General features: G+C 32.4%; 3 protein-coding genes across 4 annotated transcripts; 2 read left to right on the forward strand and 1 right to left on the reverse strand.

Annotated features, from left to right (window-relative positions):
- The first annotated feature begins 1,337 nt into the window (after positions 1-1,337).
- On the forward strand, positions 1,338-5,413 carry LOC108909874 (protein jagged-2-like). Its single transcript, XM_018714314.1, has 4 exons — positions 1,338-1,478; positions 2,536-2,676; positions 2,735-2,866; positions 5,265-5,413. Exons 1-4 carry the CDS (start codon positions 1,445-1,447, stop codon positions 5,330-5,332), a joined length of 375 nt encoding a protein of 124 aa, XP_018569830.1. The 5' UTR covers positions 1,338-1,444; the 3' UTR covers positions 5,333-5,413.
- A 1,323-nt stretch (positions 5,414-6,736) lies between these two features.
- On the reverse strand, positions 6,737-21,128 carry LOC108909872 (cold shock domain-containing protein E1). Of its 2 annotated transcripts, none has more exons than XM_018714312.1 (10): positions 21,023-21,112; positions 17,650-18,204; positions 12,906-13,219; positions 12,240-12,419; positions 11,983-12,185; positions 11,691-11,898; positions 10,737-11,531; positions 9,869-10,080; positions 9,236-9,814; positions 6,737-7,213 (listed from the first exon to the last, which is right to left on the reverse strand). In XM_018714312.1, the coding sequence occupies exons 2-10, from the start codon at positions 17,744-17,746 to the stop codon at positions 7,045-7,047; spliced, it is 2,757 nt and encodes a 918-aa protein (XP_018569828.1). In that variant the 5' UTR covers positions 17,747-18,204; positions 21,023-21,112; the 3' UTR covers positions 6,737-7,044. The 2 variants fall into 2 exon arrangements, with proteins under 2 accessions (XP_018569828.1, XP_018569827.1); XM_018714311.1 differs by having other exon boundaries at positions 6,740-7,213; positions 21,079-21,128.
- Positions 21,129-21,171: 43 nt separating this feature from the next.
- Positions 21,172-23,016, forward strand: LOC108909873 (ataxin-3-like). Its single transcript, XM_018714313.1, has 2 exons — positions 21,172-21,464; positions 21,519-23,016. The coding sequence occupies exons 1-2, from the start codon at positions 21,441-21,443 to the stop codon at positions 22,278-22,280; spliced, it is 786 nt and encodes a 261-aa protein (XP_018569829.1). The 5' UTR covers positions 21,172-21,440; the 3' UTR covers positions 22,281-23,016.
- The last annotated feature ends 1,244 nt before the right edge of the window (positions 23,017-24,260 follow it).

Genomic DNA, 24,260 nt, shown 5'->3' on the forward strand with positions numbered 1-24,260 from the left:
CCATTTTAGTAGTTATGTAGTATTTTTCCAGAAAAATGAACCTTCTCAATGACACTTATCTTCTGACTATCAATTAAAAGATATTCCGATCAAATCGTATTAATATGAATATTCAAAAGTTATTAAAATTCAAATTATAATAAAACTACATACTTATAATTAATCACAATATAGAATGCATAACTACAATTATTATACAGGGTGATTCAGGTTTAATCTGGATAACTTCAGGAATCGACAGAACAATTTAAAATCGTGTTCATTCATGATATAAACTTATTTCCTAAATCGCATCGACTCGGACATAGAGGGCGTTGAAATATAATTTTTTCCCCGCTTTCATAACTTTTGAACCACTCATCCGATTCAGGTGAAATTCGGAAACAAACACTCGTGATCCTTAAGTTTGAACCACCTACCACATACATCTACCCCTCTTAGAAGTGTATTTTCTGCGCTACCCCCTCCTATATTATTTCAAAACTTAACAATAAAACAGCTGCACACCACCTTTGTCTCATTAATTTTGAAACTTATTCGTCTTGTTTTTGTTTCGATATCTGGCCTTCTTTCTGAGATATTCAATATGATTTGTATAAATTGACGTATGTGAAAATCACCGTTAAAAGTATTATTTCGAAAGAATTTTTTGTCCTAAGAGAAGGGAAAAAAATTCCTGAAAAAGTATATCATAAATGAACATTATTTTAACCTGTTCTATCGATTCCTAAAGTTATCCGGATTAAACCTGAATCACCCTGTATATTGATAGTTACAAGCTTTTTAAACTTTAGATTATATAAGAGCTGTTTTCCACAGCTCCCAGCAATTTCTCACAATGAGATTTTAGCAAATCTTTTCCCCCCCAAAAAAATGTGACGGGTAAATATGATTTCATTATGAAGCTAAATGTGGAATTCACCATAAAATATGCTGTAACGCCTTTTTCTTGAACACCGCGTATGTCGGTGTCGGTACGTAAGTGAAGTAAATAGTACAATTTTGCAAGATAAATGGCCAATAACTCTGCTTATGTTTTTTTAAAGATCGATTTTTTTGGACATAATATACTTTAAACAACGCCCACAATAACAATATATAACTATGTAGTGACACTACTGGAAAATGTATTTCCAAAATGTATATTCATATATTTTTTTGTATAAATCATTGAAGTTGAAAGGTCAAAACTTTCGAGACGTATACTATAACAGAATTGGCCGGTTTGGTTTGCGTTGATTCAGATGGAACCCCAATATGGTGTATATTTATGTTTTATAATAGAGTGGGATGCAGAGGCCAACGACACAGTTATCAAAACAGAAAGCATCTTTTATCTCCCCAACAGTTATAGTCCATATTTAGAGATCATCGCATGGGTTGTCGCCCGTAAATATTCGGGCTTGCCTAGTTTGTCATCCCTGTGCAGTTATAAATATTTAAAATGTTCTTTAAGATATGTGTATTATTGTTCATATGTAAGTTAAATAAATATTTGCTTTAATTTCTTAGATAACTTTAGTCGCGATATAAATATAAATTGTATTTAGGGTGGATTTGCATTAGAACTCTTTAAAGACAGTTTTAACAACTTTAATCGACATTTCAAAAACTGTATGTAAAATACATTACGATTTAAAACTAGATATAAATGGAAAAGGTGCAAGTAAATGCTTAAGCGAAGAACGAGGGTTGAATTACTACCTATTAATTTTATTTAAGTAAAATAAGTTTTATAATAATTTTAATACAATTAACGCAGTGATTCAGTTTCTCCGACACTTCAAATAATTCATTCACTTTTTATCAGTCGGAGAAAGATTGATTTAATGCAACATGCGACCTCCAGAATCATTCTTTTAAAAAATTCAGTCCGCTATCTGGAACTATTGACCCTTGAAAGTTATCTATCAAAAAATCCAAAGTATTAACTTCAGATTTATTGACTAATCTACGCATTTCTAAGACTGAAAAAATCCTCTTTGTAACAGTAGTAATCATATTTGTTAATATGTTTAAAAACCTTGAATGGTTAATTCATTAATTTTTTATGTTCACTGATAAAACTTTTTTAATTTACAATTTTTGATAATTTACGCATTTCCATTTATTACGACATATTTTTATTTGTATGTATTTCTGTATAGTAGAAGGACTTTATCTTTATATAGACTTCAAGTAGGTGCGTAAATTTTTTTCAAACAATCTACTGCGAATGGTTATAAATTTAAAAAACTAATAAACTTATAGAAGTAGTGAGTTAATTAACAACCGGATATTTTAACTTATAAAAAACTAATAAACATTAATAAAAATAACCTTTAAACGTAACAATTTAGGTTAACAAATTATTTTCCATGTTAATGTAGCTGCATTCAGTAATCAGTAATTATCCTCTCTAGAAGTTGCACAATATTCTAAATTCATTTTTAAATAAAATATTTTTTGATCTTGGCTAGAGTTCAGTTAACTCTTGTGATTACTACGCCGATACAGAATTGTGATTATTCCTAAATATTTGCGACTAAATTGTAGATTTTGAAACATGTAAGTCATGCGAAACTGGGCAAACAAAACAAGGATGTTTAATAAGGAACCTAATGTGCGCCTGTGGATATGGTTGTGCATCCGATTACAGATACGATACTTATCAGGAATGCCAAAGCGCACTAAAAGGTAAAATACCCGTTTCTATTTTACGGCGATCTGTTTAACATCATAATTAACTTTTTAGGTAAAAAGAAAGACATTTGTAAAACTAGCAACCCATGTCTGCACAACGGTACTTGTATACAGATTTCTCAGCAACCTGGTTATAAATGCAGGTGTGAAGGGACTGGTTACTTTGGTTTACGTTGTAGCAAAGGTAAATAAGCACACATTGCTCCATGAAATCAATGAACCCCTAAAATAATTTTTGATCCATTTTCATTCTATCCCATGTCCTTGTTATTAGGCCAATTCCTAAACTTGTTCAAATGGACTGGGGTCTGGGAGTCTTGGTGGCCAGGCCACAGCACCAAATTCAAATTCCCTGTACCAAATCTGGTGCGATATTTCGTTTTATTTAAATCCTTAGTCATTGAAATTAAATCATTTATTCATAATAGTGGCGCACCTAAAATTGGGGGGTCTAGGTGGGAGGATTGGAATAAAGGCGACAGTAGTTTTGTAGAAATGTTTACTAAATTGTATGCTTTTGGTTGAAGTTATGAAAAAATGCGAGAATTAAAATAATGGAAAGATCAAATTATAAATATTTTCCGCGGTGGCTCGAAAGAAACAATGTCATTTATAAAAAATCAATAATGGAGTATACAGATCACAAAAAATGATGCACTGACAAATTGAATTGTTAGATTGCAAGTGAAATTAAATATACATAAAATTTCATATTTCAGGGGATTGCACTGGTTTTCAATTAGTTTGGATAGAATTTCTTTTTTTTTTGCTTTGAATATCTATTATTTTCAATTACGCAATATCACGTCAATTATGTCCTTATTTTTATAACTTTTAAGTCGACTTAAAAGTAATGTATACAGGGTGTCCGGAAATTAATGCAACAAAATTTGGTCATAGAGTCTTAAGACAAATTTAAATTAAATTTAAATTTTTTCTTTTTGCCAAGTGGCCCCCTCTTTCGGAGTTACAGCCCCCTGAAATCTACCCCTAAGAATAGTCTTTTTATATCTCAGGTTGTACAAGAATCATTAAATTTGGTTTGCTGCGCTTTTTGGCGGAGAACTCCCTTAAGACACTTTTCGTGGGCCCCCCTGTCTTTGGAACCAAAAAAATTTGGTCACACATTTGAATTTCTTAAAAATTATTAGTTAGCTAGAAATTGAGAAACTATTGTCTCGATATTTTTTCGTAAAACGCAATGTTTTTGAAGAAAATGGCAAATCACGTAATGCATTCAATCACATTTTTGAAAACATTGCGTTTTACGAAAAAAGTATCAAGACAAAAAAATTTATAAATTTAATGGTTTTATGGCGGACTAATAATTTTTAAGAAATTTAAATACGAGACCAAATTTTTTTGGCTCTAAAGACAAGGGGGCCCTCGAAAAATTGTCTTAAAGGGGTTCCCCGCCAAAAAGCGTAGCATCATCAGATTCCACGTCATAAAACCCCTGTCTACCAAATTTAGTGATTCTCGTACAACACGGTTCTGATATAAAAAAATATTATTCTTAAGGGCAGATTTCAGGGGGCTGTAACTCCAAAAGAGGGGCCCACTTGGCAAAAATAAATAAAAAATATGGGTCCCCTAAATTTGTCTTAAGAATCTGTGACCAATTGCGTTGCATTATTTTCGGGATAATAATGTAATAATGTACATGTTCAGTCATATAAACTACCACAAAGAACGTTTTTATCATACAAGGAAATGATTATTAAAAACGTCAATAAAACCTATCTGTTTATATTAGATCTTTTTTAAATCAATCAAGAGGTTATCTAAAGCGATATATTCTATACATTTATGTTGATACAGTTATCTGCATTACGAAAAGGACAAAAACACCATAATTTTGACAATAAAACATTTATTGCATATTTTATAAATAAAGCTAAATATTATTGCTTTCAAAAATCATATTACACTTCGGGAAAAATTAAACTTAGTATTTACTAAAAAAATGTATTGTTAGAAATATTCCCATGTTAAAATTAAGTTACAAAAATTAAAATTTCTTTCTGTTTATTATCAATATTAAGCTTGCTCCATGCTTTTCTCAAAAGGTATTTTGAAATCTGTAAAAATGTCTACGAAAGCACTTTTTGGATAAATTCTGAGCTGAACAGAGTCCCTAGTTTTATTTATTAGCCCTAATCTAATAATTATTTTAGTTTTTGATTAATGTGTAATTTTTTTCAGACTGAATCAACTTCACCAAATTAAATAGGCACTTACCTGAATTATTTTCATTTGTGTTATACAGGGTCGTCCTTAAAAAGTGTGCCAACTCTTATGGTTGACATGGGAATCGAATAATATTCTGCAAATTAGTGTAAAAGCCCCCCAAGTCTAAGTTTAAAATATGAGTAAAGATATCTGAACATCGCTGATGAATTATCAAAAAAAAATTAAATAAAAAAAAACGTTTTTTGAAGGTTTATAACTTTTGAGCAAGTTCTACTATGTTAACTTGATCTTTAATCATTTTATTTTCTCCCAAAGCTAACTCCTGCAGCATGTTACACTCTTTACTAGACATCCTGTATATAAGAATTTCTGATCTTTTTTTTTTGTAGCGTGTCCTGTCCCTGGTGGTGGAAGAATAGGTTCTGCCGTATTTCCATACGAATGCATAGTGATATGAAGCTGGACCGCCGATCCCATTTCATTTACAAATTTTATCTCGTTCATTAAGTTTATAAATAAAACGATTAATTTAATAGTATTTCCTTATATATTTATTTCCTTTGAAATTAAAACAATTTACAAATAGAAGATAATCCACATTTAATTATACTGTAGTATTTTCAAAAACTGCATCACAGTACCCACATCAACATAATTATAAAAAAATATACATAAAACATATAATAAAAAAAAATTCATATTGCCTAATGAGATTAAAACGTAGAGTCAAAATGTTTCATTCGGCGTATTTTGTTTCAAATTGCTGCAGAAAATAAAATCGTTTTGTTAAGCCGACCGGAATGTCCAGAAATTCATGGTAATAATAAGAAATTCGGACTTTTAACTTTAAAAATATATAAATTTCAGTAAAATTTTGAAGGTCATATCAACTGGTTCCTTCCATATAAAAAATTATTGGTTTGACATTGTCGCTTAAAAACTAAAAGGATTTAAGTTTTAAAAAATGGCACAAAATTGTTACTTCGACTTCTTACGAGGACTACGATCCCTCTATAGTCACGACCGATTTATCATCAGAGTAGTTATATTACCCAATTCGAATTATTTATTTTAAATTACTCAAAATTCCCTTTTCTGGTGACATAAAGTGGAGCTAAACCTTAATGAAAGAATATTAATGTATATTGTATAATTTTCCAATTGCGATCGTTTAAAAATTGTGCGTCAGGAGAGTGAATCATCATTTCCAAACCACACAAAGTTATCCCTAATAGAAACAATAGTATTAGATCAGGAACGGAAAAAAAAATTCGACATCAATTTTCTATTACGGATACGAGCTGGTGCGGGTACTGGCCGACTGCAAACTAACATTACACCTAAATGGAGACTAAAAAAATTATAAAAGGTCTTATAATGTACAGTTTACTTAAGGATGCAGTCTTCTCTAGATCATATTCTAATACCTTAACTCTGTATCCTAATAATAAATTCATTGTATTCATATTTGTCAATGGATTATCATTTTTTTTTTTTCATTTTTTTGGTTTTCAAGCAGTGTTTATTTTGTTTACTTTTCTTAAGCACAGCATAACTTTGCTTTGTTCAAAATTCAACATGTATATAAACATTACTACAACTATTGTGTATACAATAACCAAAAAGATTCCTTGCCCTAGTTTAGATTTTTGCAAAATTGTTCCGGGAATACACTAGGCAGCGACGGCAAAAGACTAAATAAATATGAAATTCACTAAATCATTTAGGACCATTCAAAATTTCATATCGATTTGTTGCAAAATACCGAAAAAGCGAACAGAGCACGGGAAAAGTTGATTTAATTAAAAGTTACGGGACACTACCATTTACGTTACAGCACAGACAAAATAAAACACTGACAGAATTCAATCATCAGCTATTCTTTTATTTGACAAAACCTAGTAAACTTGACATTTCAAATTGGCTTAATTTTGTTGATTAATTTTCACCTAACTGACCTTCCTCTAATAGACTTATTTGTCGTCGCTATTTCCGCCTAGAACCAAATTCTTTTTTTTTTTTTAATATTGTTCTTACGGATCTTAATTAAGACTTAGTTTATAAATACAGTATATAATTCCAACTCCATTGCTAAGACAAGAGTAAGTTAGTTGCTACAGTTTTGTAAATGACATGAATGAAAATGACTTAAATCAATGACTATTCAGATTATTCGGGCACGGCACCAGCCAATCGCTGGGTACGTGCTTCGGGTGAGAATCCCTTTGAGCCGTCGGGCCCCTTTGGTTGGCGTACAAGTATCAATTTAGGTCCTGTATCATCTACGGAGATGGTACGCAGTCTACTTATTAGTCTTTCTGGTCTCGCCTGTACATCACTGAAAAATCACTCACTGTATTTTTTTTTCAAATCGTACAGCTATCAGAAGGCTGTTTGGGATCGATTATGGAACAGAGACATGGCGACAAACTTTCAAGGCTGATTGTCCTCGCAAAATAAATAAAAAAAAACGAGAGTAACAATTCCTAAGGAGTTGAAATTACTCAAGAACTGTCGAAGGTATAAATTTCAAACTTGGTATAGTTTAATTCCTTCATAGTCGCTATCCTCGTGTAAAACTGGAACAAAACGTAGCCGGTGGTATTGGAATCAGAAATAGTTTAAGGCAGTGGTCGGCAACTGGCGGACCGCGGTCCAGATCTGGACCACGGAAGGTAAAAAACTGGAATGCCAAAAATGTTTTGAAAGTATAATTACTCAAAATATTTAAAAAAATATTTTTCTGTTGAAACAATACGTCTGAGTGCCACCCTTATCATTTTTTAATGGTTAGTCGGTTAGTAAAAAAAACTGACTAATGACTGCAAATGTAATTTCTCCCATTGATTTTCGAATACAAAAATTGCCTTTTGGAGTATTTTGTGAGTGCAAATTAAAATAAAAAATTAGTAAGGAATACCTACGAGTTTTTTTCTGGATCTCGTTGAAAATTTTCAAAAGTATCTGGACTCCACCTAAAATTACTTGCCGACCCCTGGTCTAAGGAGTTTCTACCCAAAAAAAAAATATATTTGAAGAATCGTTGTTTTAAAAACTTTTCCATTGTTATTCCCAAGTTTGAGGTTAATGTCTTTAACGGTTCATAAGTCAATAATCAACTGTGTTTCTCGTTTAATCTGAAAAGTCGTAGAGCCCTATGGAGTCGTTCTAGGAAAAAACGCTCTAATTTTTCCGTTTGTTCTGAATCACCCCTAAAAGTTTGTCGCAACATTGCTGTAACTTCCCGTATTTAATTGTCAGTGTTGCGAGAAACAACTACTCCGAGGGCTAATATGCCCCTACCGGCATTGAATTCTACTCGCAACACCTAGTGCAACAGCTAGGATCGTTCGTCTGTTTAACCCACCAGGCACAGACCTGTTTCAGACTTATTAGTCCTCATCATTGTGTCATAGGTGAGACAACCGACGAACAAACCAGCTGTTTTGCGTCGTATAATTTCAAACAAATAGGTACCTTTTCAAATATAGTCCAAAAAAGTCCCGTTACCAAAATTTCTGTGACACAGAATGTGTCACTTAATATTCTCAATAGCACTTCTTTAGAATTTAATTGCGCAAAAAATGTTTGACCTTAGCAACTAATCGGGTGTAATTAAATTTTGGAAATTTTTTGCTTATTCGCAAAATCAACTGTGTTGAATATCTTTGCAATTTAGTTTATCGTTTTTTGAAATAATAAAGCTCTATTAACTTTTTTTAGTACAAGTTTTGTTAAAGATTCTTTTTTAACAGTTAGAAATGCTATTGGAGAGCATCAACCAAATCGTCGTGTATTTTCCGATTTAAGTGGGCTCTATAGCAAATAGGCAACCAACATTACATTTTTATAGATTTTAATACACAGTTTGTCTAAATATGAATCAATGCACAAATAACAGACTTTCCCCCACTCTAACGCAGTTTTTCTATAAAACAGAGTTAGTTTGAAACTCAAATTACTTTCTGTTGTAAAGAAATTTGTAATTTGCCGCTTTTGAACGAATAAATTTCAAATTTCTTTACACCAAAAAATAATTTGAGTTTCAAACCAAGTCCATTTTATAGAAAATCTGCGTTAAAATGGGGGAAAGTCTGTTATTTGTGCATTAATTCATATTTAGACAAACTGTGTAACAAAATCTATAAAAACGTATTGCTGGTTGCCTATTTGCTATGGAGCCCCCTTAACAGAAATTAATTCAATATTGTCTTTTTAAATAATTCCTTATGAATTGTTGTATTTTATAAAATACAATTTTAAACAATTTTTCACTGTAAATGCATGAACGTTATCTTCTCGATTAATAAAAAAAAAAAAAACAGACGACCCGATTCCAAATTAAAAATGCATCACTTACCTGACTTTAACAACATTGCATGCAGAAGATTTGCCGCTCCTGTGATTAGTCACGAGCACGAATTCAACGGTGTCGCCCACCTGCAAGCTGACGTTATCCTTCACTTCCGTCATGTGGAAAAACAGCTTCTTCCCCTCCTCTACCTCGTACGCCAAGAACCCGAAATGTCCCTTTATCGCGTCCACGGCGGCCCTCAGTTTCTTCCTCACAGCCACGATATTGGCGGCCCTACCAGTGGCGTCTACCTGCAGCTGGACGTGATCACCGACTTGCAACAGTTCCCGTTTGTTGACGAGTCCCATGATCCCAAACTCGTACTCGACGGGCTTGTCTTCTGGATTATCGCTCTTTATCTTGATCAGCCCTGAATACTCGGTCTGGTCAGGATTGACGGATCTAAGGGGGCGCACCACGGTACCTTCCAGTATGTCCCCGTTCACCTCGGGAAGCGTTATGGTTCCCTTCGGTATTACTTTGACGTTTTCGGCCGACGAGCAGGATCCGGAATTGCCCCTGCTCCCCAGGTTGTATTCTACTTCCTGGCCTAGCTCGAGACTGGCGGCTTCGCCCTCGAAGTTGCTAAAAATAAAGGAAGGTGAAATGCGTTTCTACGTTCGTTGTCGGGTTACGTACCTAAAGTGAAAGAAAACTTCCTTGTCGTGTTGGATGGTCTCTATAAATCCGAACCCGTCCTTTAACGCGGCTATGAATCCTTGATAAACCTGGCTGTTGTTCCTTGAAATGCTGTGTTTAATACCGTTAGTTTGAGACGCCGATTGCAGTATTTGTATGTCGACAGCTATGTACTCTTTGTTTCGCTTTACTTGGTTTATATTAAACTGAATCTAAAAAGAAAAAAAAAAACAATAACTAAACGGTGCTTCCTCAAATTAAAACCTATAAAGAATATTCAGTCAAGAATAATATGTTCTTTTTAGAACTTCAGAATATACGCAAACATTTAAATATACAGGGTGTTAAAAAAAAAGTGTCGTAAATTCAAGGACTGACATAAACATCCAAACAAAAAAAGTAAAAAGGGTAAAGATACAAAACAACAATGACGTTTTTTTTTTAATCAAATGTTGGTCAAATCTTTTATAAAAAATAATGTATTATACTGAAATTTTCAAAAAAATAAGGGAAATCAACCACCAAAGATACGTCATTGCCCACCAGGACACGGCGAAGTCTCACACTTTTTGATGAATCATCCGACATACAACCCAGATTTGGCACCCAATGACTTTTTTTATTCCCGCATATTACAAATAAATTACAAGGTTTTTCGACGCCTGAGGAAGCGGTTGATGTGTTCAAATTACATGTATCTCAATCGGAAGGGAAAATTGGTTCAAGCGCATGCAAAAATGTTTAGACATTCATGGAGACTATTTTGAAACACAATAAAGTAATATTTGATGAATAATTTCTTTTTTTAATATCTATTTTTTAATTTTATTTCTTTGCCGTGTTCGAAAAAATTTTTGTGTGTACTTACTTTATCACCCAATCTTGGATAATGCTTCAAGTCGCAATCTTTGGAATAGAACGGAATGGTTTTCTTAATCCCATTGACGGTATAACCGATGAGCCCCGATTCGCTGCCGGGCTCACCGTTGAAGCTGTTCTGGTTCTTGGCCGGACTGCGGTTGGACCAGTTGCTCGGCGGGATATCCTTGGTGACCATTCCAGTAACGTCGTTTTCTACCCTAACCTCGAACTGAACAGTACCCGGCGGTAACCATTTCATCCTAATGGCACTTTGTCGATTATTTGAGAACATGCTCGAACTCGTTTGATCCTGAGCAACAGTGAACTCAAACTCGTCACCTGTTTGTATTTCATTCGTACGGTCAACGTCTAATATCTCATTGAAGTGGAAAAACAACCTTGCCTCCCTCTCGACACACTTCAAGAAACCAAATCCCTCCTTGATGGAGGCCACCACTCCCTGCTCCCGTTTCTCGCCCGACACCCTAAAGCTCTCGTCTAGAAGGAGGATGTGGGTGGCGCGGTCCAAGGCGTCCCGCCTGTCGGTAGCGATTTGGAACTGCACCCAATCGCCGTGCCGCAGAGTGAAATCCCCCATCTGGTCTTTTTCGCTGAACGAAATTTCTACTTCCGAGTGATCGGGGGCCCTGTATCTTATGCGTCCGGGAAGGGCGTCGTTTGGATTCCTTGGACCTCGGTCGATTGGTTTCAAAACTTGGCCTTTTAGGATTTCGGGCTTTAGATCTTCGAATATGACTGTTCCCGGCGGGAGTCGTGTAATATTGCAGGCAACTTCTTTGCCCTGCAATTAATGGAAATAAATTCAATGACGGAAAAGTTTAAGCAAGTTTTAAAAATCTACTTGACAAAATTTTTGTTTTTAAATTTAAAAAGATAATAGTAGACGAATTCATGACAGAAATAAAAGTTTCACAGTGAAACGTCACAAATAAATCCTTACGTTTCGGGTTTGAATAATATATTCAACGTCGTCTCCTAATCTCAGTTCTTCTTTGGTTTTGGCTTCTGAAAAGTGGAAGAAAATCTCTTTGACAACATCGGCCCTTTCTATGAATCCGAAGCTTTCCTTCATCGAACAGACAACACCTTGATATTTGACCGGATGAGCAGGGTTTTCAAGACGCACATGGCAAGCACCAAGATTACCACTAAAAACCACACACTGCTTTACAATACGTTAAATTTAGTTAACGGACATTCATTTTTATATGCGAAGAGATATAATTCCTTACCGATTATTAGTTGCAATTTGGAAACTGACTTTGTCTCCAGATCTTAGCGTGACATTCCCTTCGACGTCGTCTTTGGTGTAAGGCAGAAAGAAGCACTCCCCTCTGTTCTCGTAACTAATTCTGCCGGTCGTGTCGCCACCTGAACCCTCAGAGGCTTTCACTTCAGTCGTGACTGTGCCGGTTACCCTCTCCTCGCTCATAACCTAAAAATAATTATTAGAAGGTGATACCTATTAATTTCGCGCTGTGTTACTTACAACTTCCGGTGCAATTTTAGTAACGGCGCTAGCGATGGGTTTGCCAGTACGTCGGTCGTAAGTCATTTCGAATTCTACCGGGTCTCCAATTTTCAAGTGTTCGATATTCCCACTGAATTGACTGAAGTGAAAAAAAAGGCGCGCCTGCCTTTCACAGCATTGAATGAACCCATACGAGTGCTACAACAGAATTTTCTCAATATTTACTTAAATTTGTAGAAAATATTCAGTGTTTTTCAAGTTCGTTTTCCTTTCAACAAAATAAGCATATTTTTTCAAAATTTTAGAAGAGCTGGTGGAAAATCTTACAAATATTGAATTATTTCATTAAAAGCTTGCAAATCCAACAAAAAATGGAAGAATTCATAGAATCGTGTCATTGTTTTTTATTTTTTTGTTGATATTTCATTCAAGTTGGTAGTGATTTCAGTTTTCATGAATATTTATAGACATTATGGACCATTTTACTAAAAAAATTACTTGTAAGGATCAATTGACATTTATAACAAAAATTAACTGCAAATATTAACATTTCCATGAGGAAATAAAAGAAAAGCTGTAATGAAAAAGTATTCTTTTCATTCTATATCCGATATCCTCACAATAAACGACCTTATCTTGGCCACCGCATACTATCGAAGAATATATATGGCATATAATCCTTACCAAAAGTTTCTCGATAATTCCAGTCTCCCTCGTCCCCAAGTTAGACGAATTAGAAGAGTCGTTATTGTAACTGCTACTGGTGTTACCGTTGGAAAAGACGCTGTTGTTCAATGAGTTGTCCCCACTGCTGTTGTACACGTTATTGGAATCTATGGAGAACGTCCCGATGGGGAAACGTGGCGACGTGTGTGTGGTGCTTGAGGATGCGTACAGGCCGTTACTGTAAGGCAGCGACTTTTCCTGTAACATGGGAAAATCCCCGAACCGAGAACTCGAAGTTGAACGACTAAAATTAAATGCTTGAGATGGTTTGCCTGTGGGGAAACGTCCAATGTTAGAAACAAAAAATACTTAAAAAACGGAAACGACATAAAATAAAAGTTACGTTCTAAACATTTATAGTATACACATATTTACTCTACCAACATATTTGCCATGAATAACAAATTGCCGCTCGCTCTCTCGTATGAATCTTTGAGTTCTGGACCAATCCTTATCATTAGAATTGGGGGTGGTAATATTATTACATTTTGATCTGCACCCCAAAATTCTAACAGGACTTAAAGGTTAAGATGTTTTTTTTTGTCAATTTGAATGACTACAAATTAAGGTGCAAAGGTCAAATATTTTGGCAGGGCAAAGTACAGTTATACAAGGTGTTAGAAGTTTGACTGCCTTAATTTTAATAGATGATAGAATACATTAAAATAAATAAAAAAAACCTTTGATAAAATTCATATCGAGCAATGTGACAACAGCGCGGCGGATAACATGAGGAACTAAGCTGTTCATCAATATGCAATTCAGTTGGAATCTGGAATTGGACCGTGTCTGAGTGTTTTCTGTATACCACTATTTCCGTTGCTTGAGCTGTTTTCCAGCAAGTGCGCGAAAATTGGACTCGAAGTTGTCGTGCGTGCATCGAAAATGGTGGTGGACATTTTGAGCATATGTTGTACTTGTGCGTTTAAAAATTACTGAATATTGTTTTTTGGTAAGTACCTAAATTATTTTTAATACGTATGATTATTTGGATGACGTGAATTTTTTGGTACTTTAATTACATATTTTTCAAATTCATAATTTGATTAACTGTTTTAAGAGATTCGTAATTACTAAAATTCGAGCTAAAATTTAAGCACAGCACTACCTTCGTACTACAAAAATGATACATTTTATTTTATTTATTTAAAAACTGGAAAACAATTGTCTTGAAATTTACTAAATGTCTGACAACAGTTGTTTACATTTTTTCCATAGGACAAGTCTGACATGTGCACACGTGGTACTGCTTCAGCTGAAACTCCCCAATATTAATATACTCACTGTATTTTGAAAACTGTTAATTTTATGCCCCTGTAATATACAACTTTTTTGTTCATTTATTATTACTCTATGCCATGCTGAAGTAATGGCAGTCAATGTTCTTACACCCTGTATATGTTCACCACATCAAATATTTTCTAGGAAAAATGTATCAAAAAGCATAAATTTATGAAAATTATTGAATTGAATTAATACAATTTTTAATTAAACCAATGTTTGGATCCAAAAAATAATTCATAATTAACCTCTTAACTGGCACATAAAATATTGTATTATTATTATTGAGCATTTTGACCCATTTATTTTTATTAAAAAAGTAACTTTTATTGCAATACTAATAGACAAGTTATACAGTGTGTACCAAAAATAAATGCCAATATTTTAACGAAGTATTTTAACTCATCAAAAACAACAATTTATATTTAATAATTTTGTTCAGTATGTAACCGATTGATTTTTACTTTTAACAAATAAAAAATAGATAACAAACAGCACTATAGACACAGAATATTTTAAGTCAGACTGCGAATATATTCCCCATAATCGTTTTAAGAGTTTAAATAAATACATATGCTCATTTACAAAACACAAATATAGAATTTGGCAAATATGTTTTCATAATAAAATGTTTTTAAAGAGCAACCACATTATGGAATATTAACAATATAATCAACACAAAGATAACAAACATGATACTGTAAACAAATGCCTACATATTTTTGCCAAATAAACAAAGATTCTTTTAAAAACTTTATACAGAGTGTCCAGAACTATAAGCAAACAATTTTAAAGTGTCATACTGACTTGCACCACTATCTTTATAAGTAAAATCGATAATACAAATTGTATCATAATCAGAAATACTCCTTTAAGGTTTTTCTCATAGTTCCCGGACACCACGTATAAAAGATGTATTTAACGTACACCACACTATGCAATGTTTTTGACTTAAATAAGAATTAGAACATAATTTGTAGTCACTATTTCAATGAGAATAAAGTATTAAATCTAATGTTCTGATATTAGTAGCACAATCTTTTAGTTACAGGTTCTACAAAGAGACCAGAACAGAACGAGAAGATATATTTATTTAAATTTAAGTAAAACTAACCATTTTAAAAAACTAAAAAATACCAATGTTATGTGATTACTGTTGGTTTGAATTTTACCGAGTAATTTTTTGCAACACAATAAAACAAAATATATAATTCGGAGTATAAAATAGGAGGGGGAAACCACAGTAGTTATTTAGTTTACAAGCTACAAGCTTGAGTAATGAAGGCTTTAGTAATATTTGGGTATTAAAAAAATTATTGGTCACCTTGGTCTCTTTCTATTATTTCAGTAAATAAGTATTTGCGCATCAGCGGCTTGCCCCTCATAAGATATACGAGTATACCTCCTAAACAATCACAATATCCACTGTTAATTTTTAATGAAAAATTGCTTTATATTATGACAAATTGCTATAAGCAATAAGATAGTATGAAGAAAAAAAAATCATAACATTAGAACTATGTACAGTGCCTCCTATTTTCAATGTCATAGAAAGGGTATCTTGATTATTAGTAAAAAAAGAATTTTGCAATTTTCAGTTGTTATTTGAAGGAATCTTAAGGTCAAGGCAGATTTTCTTCGTTTCAATATATTTAGACGCAAGGACCNAGTAATTTTTCAAGAAAGCAATGTAAAGAAAAATCATTACAAGAGATACTGTTTTGTGGTATGTATGCTAGATATCATCGTATATATATATATGTGTGTTTGGTGGTATTTTGTACAAAAAAGAGCAAAACGATCAACATTAGGTTTGTTTCTTCAGCAGTTGAGGATTGATTTGAAACTATCAGAGATATTTACCAATTGGTTCGTGACCTTATCAGTACGTCTGATAGTTGATGATATGTATCCATGATAAAACATTTCAGGAAATTGAGTAAAAACATCCATAATAGAACATGTTAACATTTCAGAAAATGTTCAATTGTAGCCACCATGGAAGTCATCAAAAACATGCAAATGTTACATTTTTTCTGTAACTGAAAAAATGTCGAGTCTGCTTTGATCTAAAGATATTCATCAAAAAGTGGCCAATGTTTGATAAATTTGCAACATTCTATATTTAATGAAAATTCGTAACATGATCAAAAACGGAGTGCACTATAGCTATGTCACAACAGCAAGTAATCATAGCACTGCATATTACTTTATAAAGGACCATGACTACTAGTCATCTTAATAATGAAACATGAGACCAATAACGTTTGTTAGGGGATGATTTCTAAACTAACACAGACAACATTCATGTTGAAAATTCTACTCATTAAAAAATCAAAATCGGGCCGTTTGAGTCTAAGGTCAAACATGGTTGCAACTATACATTCGCCAAGTACATTTCTTTTTTTTATAATAAAATGATAAGACACAATTAAGTGTTTTCCTATTATACACAAAACTTTCATTTTTCTTAATGTTACAGCATTACACAGTTTGAAAAATACTCTTTAATTAAAATTTAAATACGTACAATGAAGAAAATTTAATTTTATAAAATGCTTGTATCTGATTGTTGATTTAGAAAAACAGGTTTTGCATATGGATATACGTGTAAGCAACCATTTTGGAGATCGCTCGGCTATACCTACTTTAATTTTTACCACCAAAGTTTTTTAAAATGGGCCTACAACTCACTATTTAAAAAACGGTATGGGTCTCACGCTTTCACCAACTGTCACTGAGTCCAACAAAAAAATCTCTTAGAGAGTATATCCCCATTTACATAAGTACTTCTGAGTTACTAAAATCGTTACATGAGTAAAATAAAGGAACATACTAAATATAATCCAATGTTAATATGGTTTTCTAAAAATAACATCTTCGTTTTCTTCTCTTTCTATTTATTTAATTAAAGTTGACAAGTATTTTGAAGAAAAAAGTAGTAACTGAACTCATTTAAACTGAGACTTATAACTTATTAAAATAATTAAAAAAAAACTGACTAATCTTTATATATCCTGATCCTAATTATACAGATCTTTCATAAATGTTTACAAGCCACAATTTTGTTTGAAACAGTAACTTTATTTCTTTCACATTTGAAATTAAATATTATTAAAACGACAAGAACAAGACTACATTGAAATACAATATTCTGCTTCACCGGCTGGTGGTTGGTGTCATTTTTCAAAGCATTTGATTCGACCAGTCAGCGATCGCATTACCTCGAGTGTAGACGTAACAGTTTGTCATTGTTAATTGTAAACGAATCATTAATATTGGCGACGGTAATATTTAGGCATTTTTTAGTCGGCAGTGCCAATCGTGCAATGTTGGCTGCCTAAGCGCGGCAGTCACGCGGCTCGTAATCATTTATGAAGGCTGTGAATATACAAATACTTAAATAGGAATTTAGCCTTACCGGTACTAGTCATAGGTTTGAAATCCATGATGTTGGAGTCTTGATTGAGAGTGTCGGGGGGCGGCTGGAAAGTCTTCCACTGAGGATTCGTGGACATATTTTACTTTCAATACTATGATTTAGCTTCTTCGCACTTCTTATCGTTTCTTAAGTGTAGTGAATATCACAGAATGGTTAACCGGTATTTCTTGTTTTAGCAAATACCCCGCAAAGTCAATATGGCAGCCGATACCAGGCAATTAATAAAAAATGACTCACTTTGAAAATTATTCAATTCACAATATACAATATTCAATTATCATCAACAAGTTCACAATACTCAATATATAGAAAAAAACAATCCAATAGTACAAAAAATTACAATCCACAGTCACTCAAAATTTGTATGAAACATATGAAAAATTAAATAATAAGAAATCCTCAGATGTCTTCAATGCGTGCTGGGTGCGTATTGTGCTGTAATGCTCATAATTTTTTGTCAAGGCCAGTGGTTGCGCAAGATACTGGTTACTTCGAATTTTCTATGCTAAATTTTGAGGTTCTTAGTTACACAAGCTGAAAAAGAAAATTAATATTATTTTCTTTATTTACTTTATATCAAGGTTTCTATGCATTATTTTTTTACATGTCTTGGATATAATGGTAATTTATTAAATAAATTGTACAGTTTTGCTTTAAAACCGAGAAAATTCATTTTTTTTTTTAAATACTTGTCGGCATTACCTTTGTAACCGCTTATGAATTCGTAGCCATTCGAAGAACTGTCGTCGATGGAATGTTGAGGACTTGTTTTTGTTTATGTTACAGAAATATTAGAGTACCAAATTGTTATCTCTTCAGGGTTAAGTTTTAGTCTGTGTGTGAAAGACCATCATTATCTAACTTTTGTAAACACTTCCTTATATGGTTATGTTTGGTAAAAAGTAAACTGATAGGGTAAAGGAATGCACTGGGCACCACCCCTGTGAACGGAACAAAACTGAAAGCCCGGAAAGCAATTCGATTGATGAAACAACCATAGCCGTGTGGCTTTTATTATTATTATTATTGTTATTATTGTTTTGATAGAAAAGTAGTGAACAGGTTGCTAGGGCTGACAGTGGTGGACCGTTAGTTCCTATTTTATGACTTGTATAACAGCTCCCGTATTTGTAATAAATAGTGTCACGTCACCCGTGTATTATTTCGATGGAGACAACGGAGTAAACTAATTCCCATGTCCACCAAGTGTCTCCGACATACTTATACAGAGATATTTGGATCTGCAGAGAATTTCTTTATCGATGGGGGCATTAAATCAGAAATAAATAAAGGACTGAAAAGTTGTGATATTCGAGTTCCCAGTTCACACAGATTTGGTTAATTTACCGAAATTAAGAAAATGTCGAATGGCATAGTAGCATATAGTTTTAAATCTGCAAGTTGAGATAATATACCATCAATTCGATTCAAAACGAGCAGTTAGCCCCGTTTCATTTACCTGATTCTTGGGTATGTTGCCCAACCATAAACTTAAGTAAATAAGTTTTTAAGTTTAGGTCATAAAATACCAAAAAAAAAAAAACAATAATGTGCTGCAAATAAATACTTTCAGATAAATATTATTCTATCAAATATTTTTAAAGGATGTGGAAAATATATGATTTTGGGAGTCTATCTTGGCTACATATTTTAAGACATCTTTTAAAATACAATTCTCATTTTTCAACTCTCATAAAGTCTGATCCAAATTTCTTTAAAAATCATTACTATTTTGGCACATTTTATTGTGAAATATCAATATAGAATATGAATAATTTTTTTGAGGAAATCGTAACTACCGAAATTATATTTAGCTTTAGCTAGTTTTAACATTTCAGTGACGGTTTACGAAAATTAAAGATGTCATGTTTTGAACAGGAAGCGTGAGACTTAAATCGTTTCTTAAGGGATGATTTCTAGGTCCACATAGACAACTTCCGTCATTGAAAACTTGACAGATACAAACAAGCGTTTTCTTATTCTACAAAATATTTTCATTTGTCATAAAGTTACAGCATTACGAAATTTGAAAAAGGAATAATGTCAAATTAAAATTTAAACAGTTATCACTACGAAGAAAACTTAATACTGCAAATATATACGAAACCTCCATTTTAATGTCTCGTTATGCAGATTTCATTCAAATTTTGTTCATCGTGATAGTTCCCTATATGGCCCTAGAAATAATTCCTTTAAAAAGAGAAATATTTAATATATCATCTTTGATCATGCAAAAGGGCTTAAGCACCAAAGTACTATTTGAGTAATTTTTCAAGAAAGCAATGTAAAGAAAAATCATTACAAGAGATACTGTTTTGTGGTATGTATGCTAGATATCATCGTACTAATAATGTACCAATGTAGGTAAATATAGGTATATGTTTTCATTATCCTAAGGGCTTAATTAACGATTTTGTTCAATATTTGTTTTTTGTAGCTTACGCCCATTTGCAATTATGATAATGCTGTGACAAGTTAAAGGATTTTGCGATACTTTACTAGCAGTACGACTAAATTTTTCAATTTTTATCCACACAATAAATTTTTCCAATAAATGTAATGATTATATCTGAGATTTTGAATAAATATGTGTCACAATTACATATTAAAAAAAAAAAACAAAAAAGACTTTTTTAGAAATATCTTGAGCAGCTTAGTACTACATTCGATGCATTTGAAGATTCTTAATAAGGCATTTGAATTCTATTTGTATATATTCCTGGGTTAGGTGTAGTTATTAACTATAATTAAGCAATGCCAAATTTAACGTGTATATGTTTCAATGCATCTCTGTCTTGAACAGTAATTTTATAATGATTTATAGATGTGATCCATTAATGGGAGACAGAATACGTGTTTAATTAAGTTTTCAATGAAAAAGCTTTCAGAATTACTGTTGACAAGAAAATCAATTAAATCATCATTTTTCAATGTACCACAGAACCAAATGGAAATTTTGGTGTGTTTAAAACACCTGTATTAGTCCAGAAAATAATAAGATAATAAACTCGGAACCTCTTAACAGAAATAGATCCTAAATTAGAAACATGTGCATTTGGGGCAAGGGGTAAAACAACGGTCATATTATCGATTTACTTAAGACAATATAATTATGAATCGTTAGTTTTCTTAGAAATATATATTCTTTTACTACATCTATATTAAAAAATGAATTATTGTAATGGAATATTTTCTGTAAACTAAGCGTATACTGCGTAGATCCAGCGGCACAAAAGATGTATATGAGGGTTAAACTTGTATAGTTTTGTATATAATGCTAGTTTATTATCGTATTCTATCAATTACTAACTTTAAAAACAGTAAAAACATAATAAAGGAAAGTTTTACGTACTTTTGAATGAAAATTTGATGTTATTTTTACGAAAATTTGAGAAAATTTCAACTCACCACGACACAGCACAGCACTGACGACATGCCGCCATGTTGAATGTCAACATGCTCGAGAAAAACAAAAACCAACCAAAAAAAAGATGTTCCCATTGGCCACAAAGTAAATTTGCGATATGTTAACGTCAAAAATTTCTGAAAATTGAAATTATGAGCAGTTATTTGTGTTATGAGGATAAGGAATTTGGCGGTTGAAAGTTTGAATTTATTAAATAAAAATGACTCTAATTTTCACATTTGTACAAATAACCTGAAGTTGCACGAACTCACGAAGCTATTTTTAATTTTGATTCAGTACCTACAAGTTTTTTTTGTGATACTGATAGTTTTTTATTTCATTTTTAACTTACTTTTCTCCAATTATGGAGGCAATATTCCATGAAAAGGTTATCAAGTTTACATATGAAATATAAAAATCTTAACATAATTTTTATTTACAGCAAGAAGGCTCTCTCTGTGCTCAACACTGTCTGAATTCCCTTTTGCAAGGACCTTACTTTACTGCCGTAGATTTAAGTACATTAGCTCAAAAATTGGATGAAGAAGAGAGACAACGAATGGCAGAATGTGGTGAGGAAAGCGAGGAATATCAGAAATTTTTACAACAACCATCGGGTAATATGGACGACAGTGGATATTTCTCTGTACAAGTTATTAGCAGTGCCCTGCAAGTATGGGGTTTGGAATTAGTGCCTTACAGTAGTACAGATGAACGAATTAATATGAATGAACCAAGTAAAATGAAAGCTTTTATATGCAATTATAAAGACCATTGGTTTACGATAAGAAAAATAGGTAACCAGTGGTTTAATCTAAACTCCTTATTAACTAAACCAGAATTAATTTCGGACACATACTTAACCTTATTTTTGGCACAACTGAAAAATGAGGGTTATTCAATATTCGTTGTGTTTGGAGATTTTCCGGAATGTAGTGCAGACGAAGTTCTTAAAAATAATCCTGTTATGCCGACTCTGAGACAATCGCTGCGATCAGTCGTGTCTAACGAGAATGATCCCGACATACAAGCAGCTCTTCAGTTAAGCCTGAGAGAGGAACAAAGTTGTTACACACCAGAAACAGAGGATCAAGAATTACAAGAGGCGCTTAGATTAAGTTTACAGAATTTTAATAGTAGTCCAGAAGAGGATGATGAGGAAGCATTACTGGAAAAAGCCATTAACATGAGTTTACAGTGTTAGTGATTAAACTGTAAGGTTTAAATAAATATGAAGTAGGTATTTGTAGTATATGAACATTCTAACAAAACTCTATTTATTTGACTGCAAAGATCGCTTATCTATTTCATTGAAATAAATTTTATGTGACCATACTTTCGTAATTATAAGCACATCACATGTTAATGTTAGGTATCGGTGATAATGCTTTCGACTATCAAAAACCCATAGTTTGTGTACATTGATTCTAGAAGCAGTATTGAACTGTAATTTTAATAAATTAGTAGATCTAAAAACATTGCCACGAGTTAGTCTCATTAGAAATATTTTAATATTTTCTTTTGATGTTTCGTTTCAAAGTCTATTGTATGGGTGTTAATAGTCGATTTTCACATAATGGGGTATGGCCTGTTTCCCTACTGTGTCATTCAATGCAGGCCTTCATTGGCTAATTAAGAAGTCGGGAACTTATTTAGCCAGAAGCTGCTTGCATTTAATGGAACCTTATGTGAACATCAACTTTAATTCTATGTTTCTTTTAATCTTTTACTACCAAGATGCAATAAGACTTGAACGTGTTCAATAAATGTATTAAATTTTTCTCGAACCACCTACAGACGAATGAATTGAGATATGACCTTTATGCCAGTAAAGATTTTACATTTGAATGTATGAACATTAGAGTAATTTGATAGCCATTTTTTTTCTTATTTGTATATTTTTCAAGATTAACAATACTTATATCTTATTTTTAATGTATTAAAGAATTTAAGTACAATTGTAAAAAGATTAATACTGAATTATTATTTATTGCATTTAGTAAATCATAGTCTAATTGTTAATGAAAAAAAATGTCTTATTCTAAAAATTCTTTTTATTAATTTGTTAGTTTATAAATTTAAAATTTCTACTTGACCTGTTATATGAATTTGACTATTGTTATTTAATAATAACTGTAAATATATTTTATTTTCAAATAACTGATATTTGTTATGTTCATTTCACTACCTCCAACTTGTAATGTTTATGTATGATCGAAACGCTGTAAAGAAGATACGGGAGCAGCAATAAAAAAGTGTACAAAATAACTTTAGGTAGGTGGTAGGTATGCATGTTTATATTCTATAAAAATAAATTAGATACCTATATAAGCATATTTGAAAATTTATTAAATTTGTTCACTTATTTATTTAGAATTGTAGTATTTTTGTTTTTTTACATGTACCTACCTACTACTGTTGATTGTACTTGAATTAATTCATAATTTTTATATAAAAGTGTTAATAAAACTTTGACTAATTCTAATTTATTATGAGGATTTAAAATATTTTGTAAATACTGATATTGATATTAAGCGCCAAAATCATAGACAAAGAACAAAGAATAATAGAATGGTTACCATAGCTGCTTTCTAATAGGCAAGTGGAACGCTCCCGAAGTACTATTGAAGTACTTCGATTTCACATTTCGCGTTCCAATAATAATAAACTCCCTCGAACACTAACAACTTTTGAGGAGTTTCATGCTATCAATAAGGATTGGGTTAGGTTTTCGAGACATTTTATAATGGGTTAATTTCGATGCGATTCAATTGTCTAATTCAGGAGTAGTTAAAAAGCAGAACAGAACAGGAACACTTCAAGAATACTTTTATGACAATTGGAAAGCTACTGAAATAGACCATGGGGGTTTTCATTTTGGCAAAAATAGTACTTATTAGCAACTAATATCAGTTCAGAGTAACTCTAAGTTGCTATTTGCTGTTATATTTGCCAAATCGAAAAGCCATCATGTGTGTGAAAATCAGAGCTTCTTTCGAATGTAAGTCAAGACATCAAGCTCTTCTGACTCAGAAAATTAAACTTATTTTAATTGTTGATACTGATATTAAAAAAATACCTACATAAGTTTTTTTGATATAGAAATAATGTAAATTGCATCCTCGAATTAAAAAATAAAAGGATTACTTTCTCGTAGTTTCAACTGCACAAGCCTGTTCGTCGA

Source organism: Anoplophora glabripennis, unplaced genomic scaffold (assembly GCF_000390285.2).
Source record: "Anoplophora glabripennis isolate ALB-LARVAE unplaced genomic scaffold, Agla_2.0 scaffold28, whole genome shotgun sequence".
Classification (NCBI taxonomy): Eukaryota; Metazoa; Arthropoda; class Insecta; order Coleoptera; family Cerambycidae; genus Anoplophora; species Anoplophora glabripennis.

Coding starts and splice junctions, on each gene's coding strand:
- LOC108909874 (XM_018714314.1), top strand. CDS start 1,445: ATGTTCTTTAAGATATGTGTATTATTGTTCATAT. Junction 1,479..2,535: donor ATGTGTATTATTGTTCATAT/GTAAGTTAAATA, acceptor ACTAAATTGTAG/ATTTTGAAACATGTAAGTCA. Junction 2,867..5,264: donor TGGTTTACGTTGTAGCAAAG/GTAAATAAGCAC, acceptor TTTTTTTTGTAG/CGTGTCCTGTCCCTGGTGGT.
- LOC108909872 (XM_018714312.1), bottom strand. CDS start 17,746: ATGTCCACGAATCCTCAGTGGAAGACTTTCCAGCCGCCCCCCGACACT. Junction 13,220..17,649: donor CAAACCTATGACTAGTACCG/GTAAGGCTAAAT, acceptor GTTTCCCCACAG/GCAAACCATCTCAAGCATTT. Junction 12,420..12,905: donor GAATTATCGAGAAACTTTTG/GTAAGGATTATA, acceptor ATTCTGTTGTAG/CACTCGTATGGGTTCATTCA.
- LOC108909873 (XM_018714313.1), top strand. CDS start 21,441: ATGGAGGCAATATTCCATGAAAAG. Junction 21,465..21,518: donor AGGCAATATTCCATGAAAAG/GTTATCAAGTTT, acceptor TTTTATTTACAG/CAAGAAGGCTCTCTCTGTGC.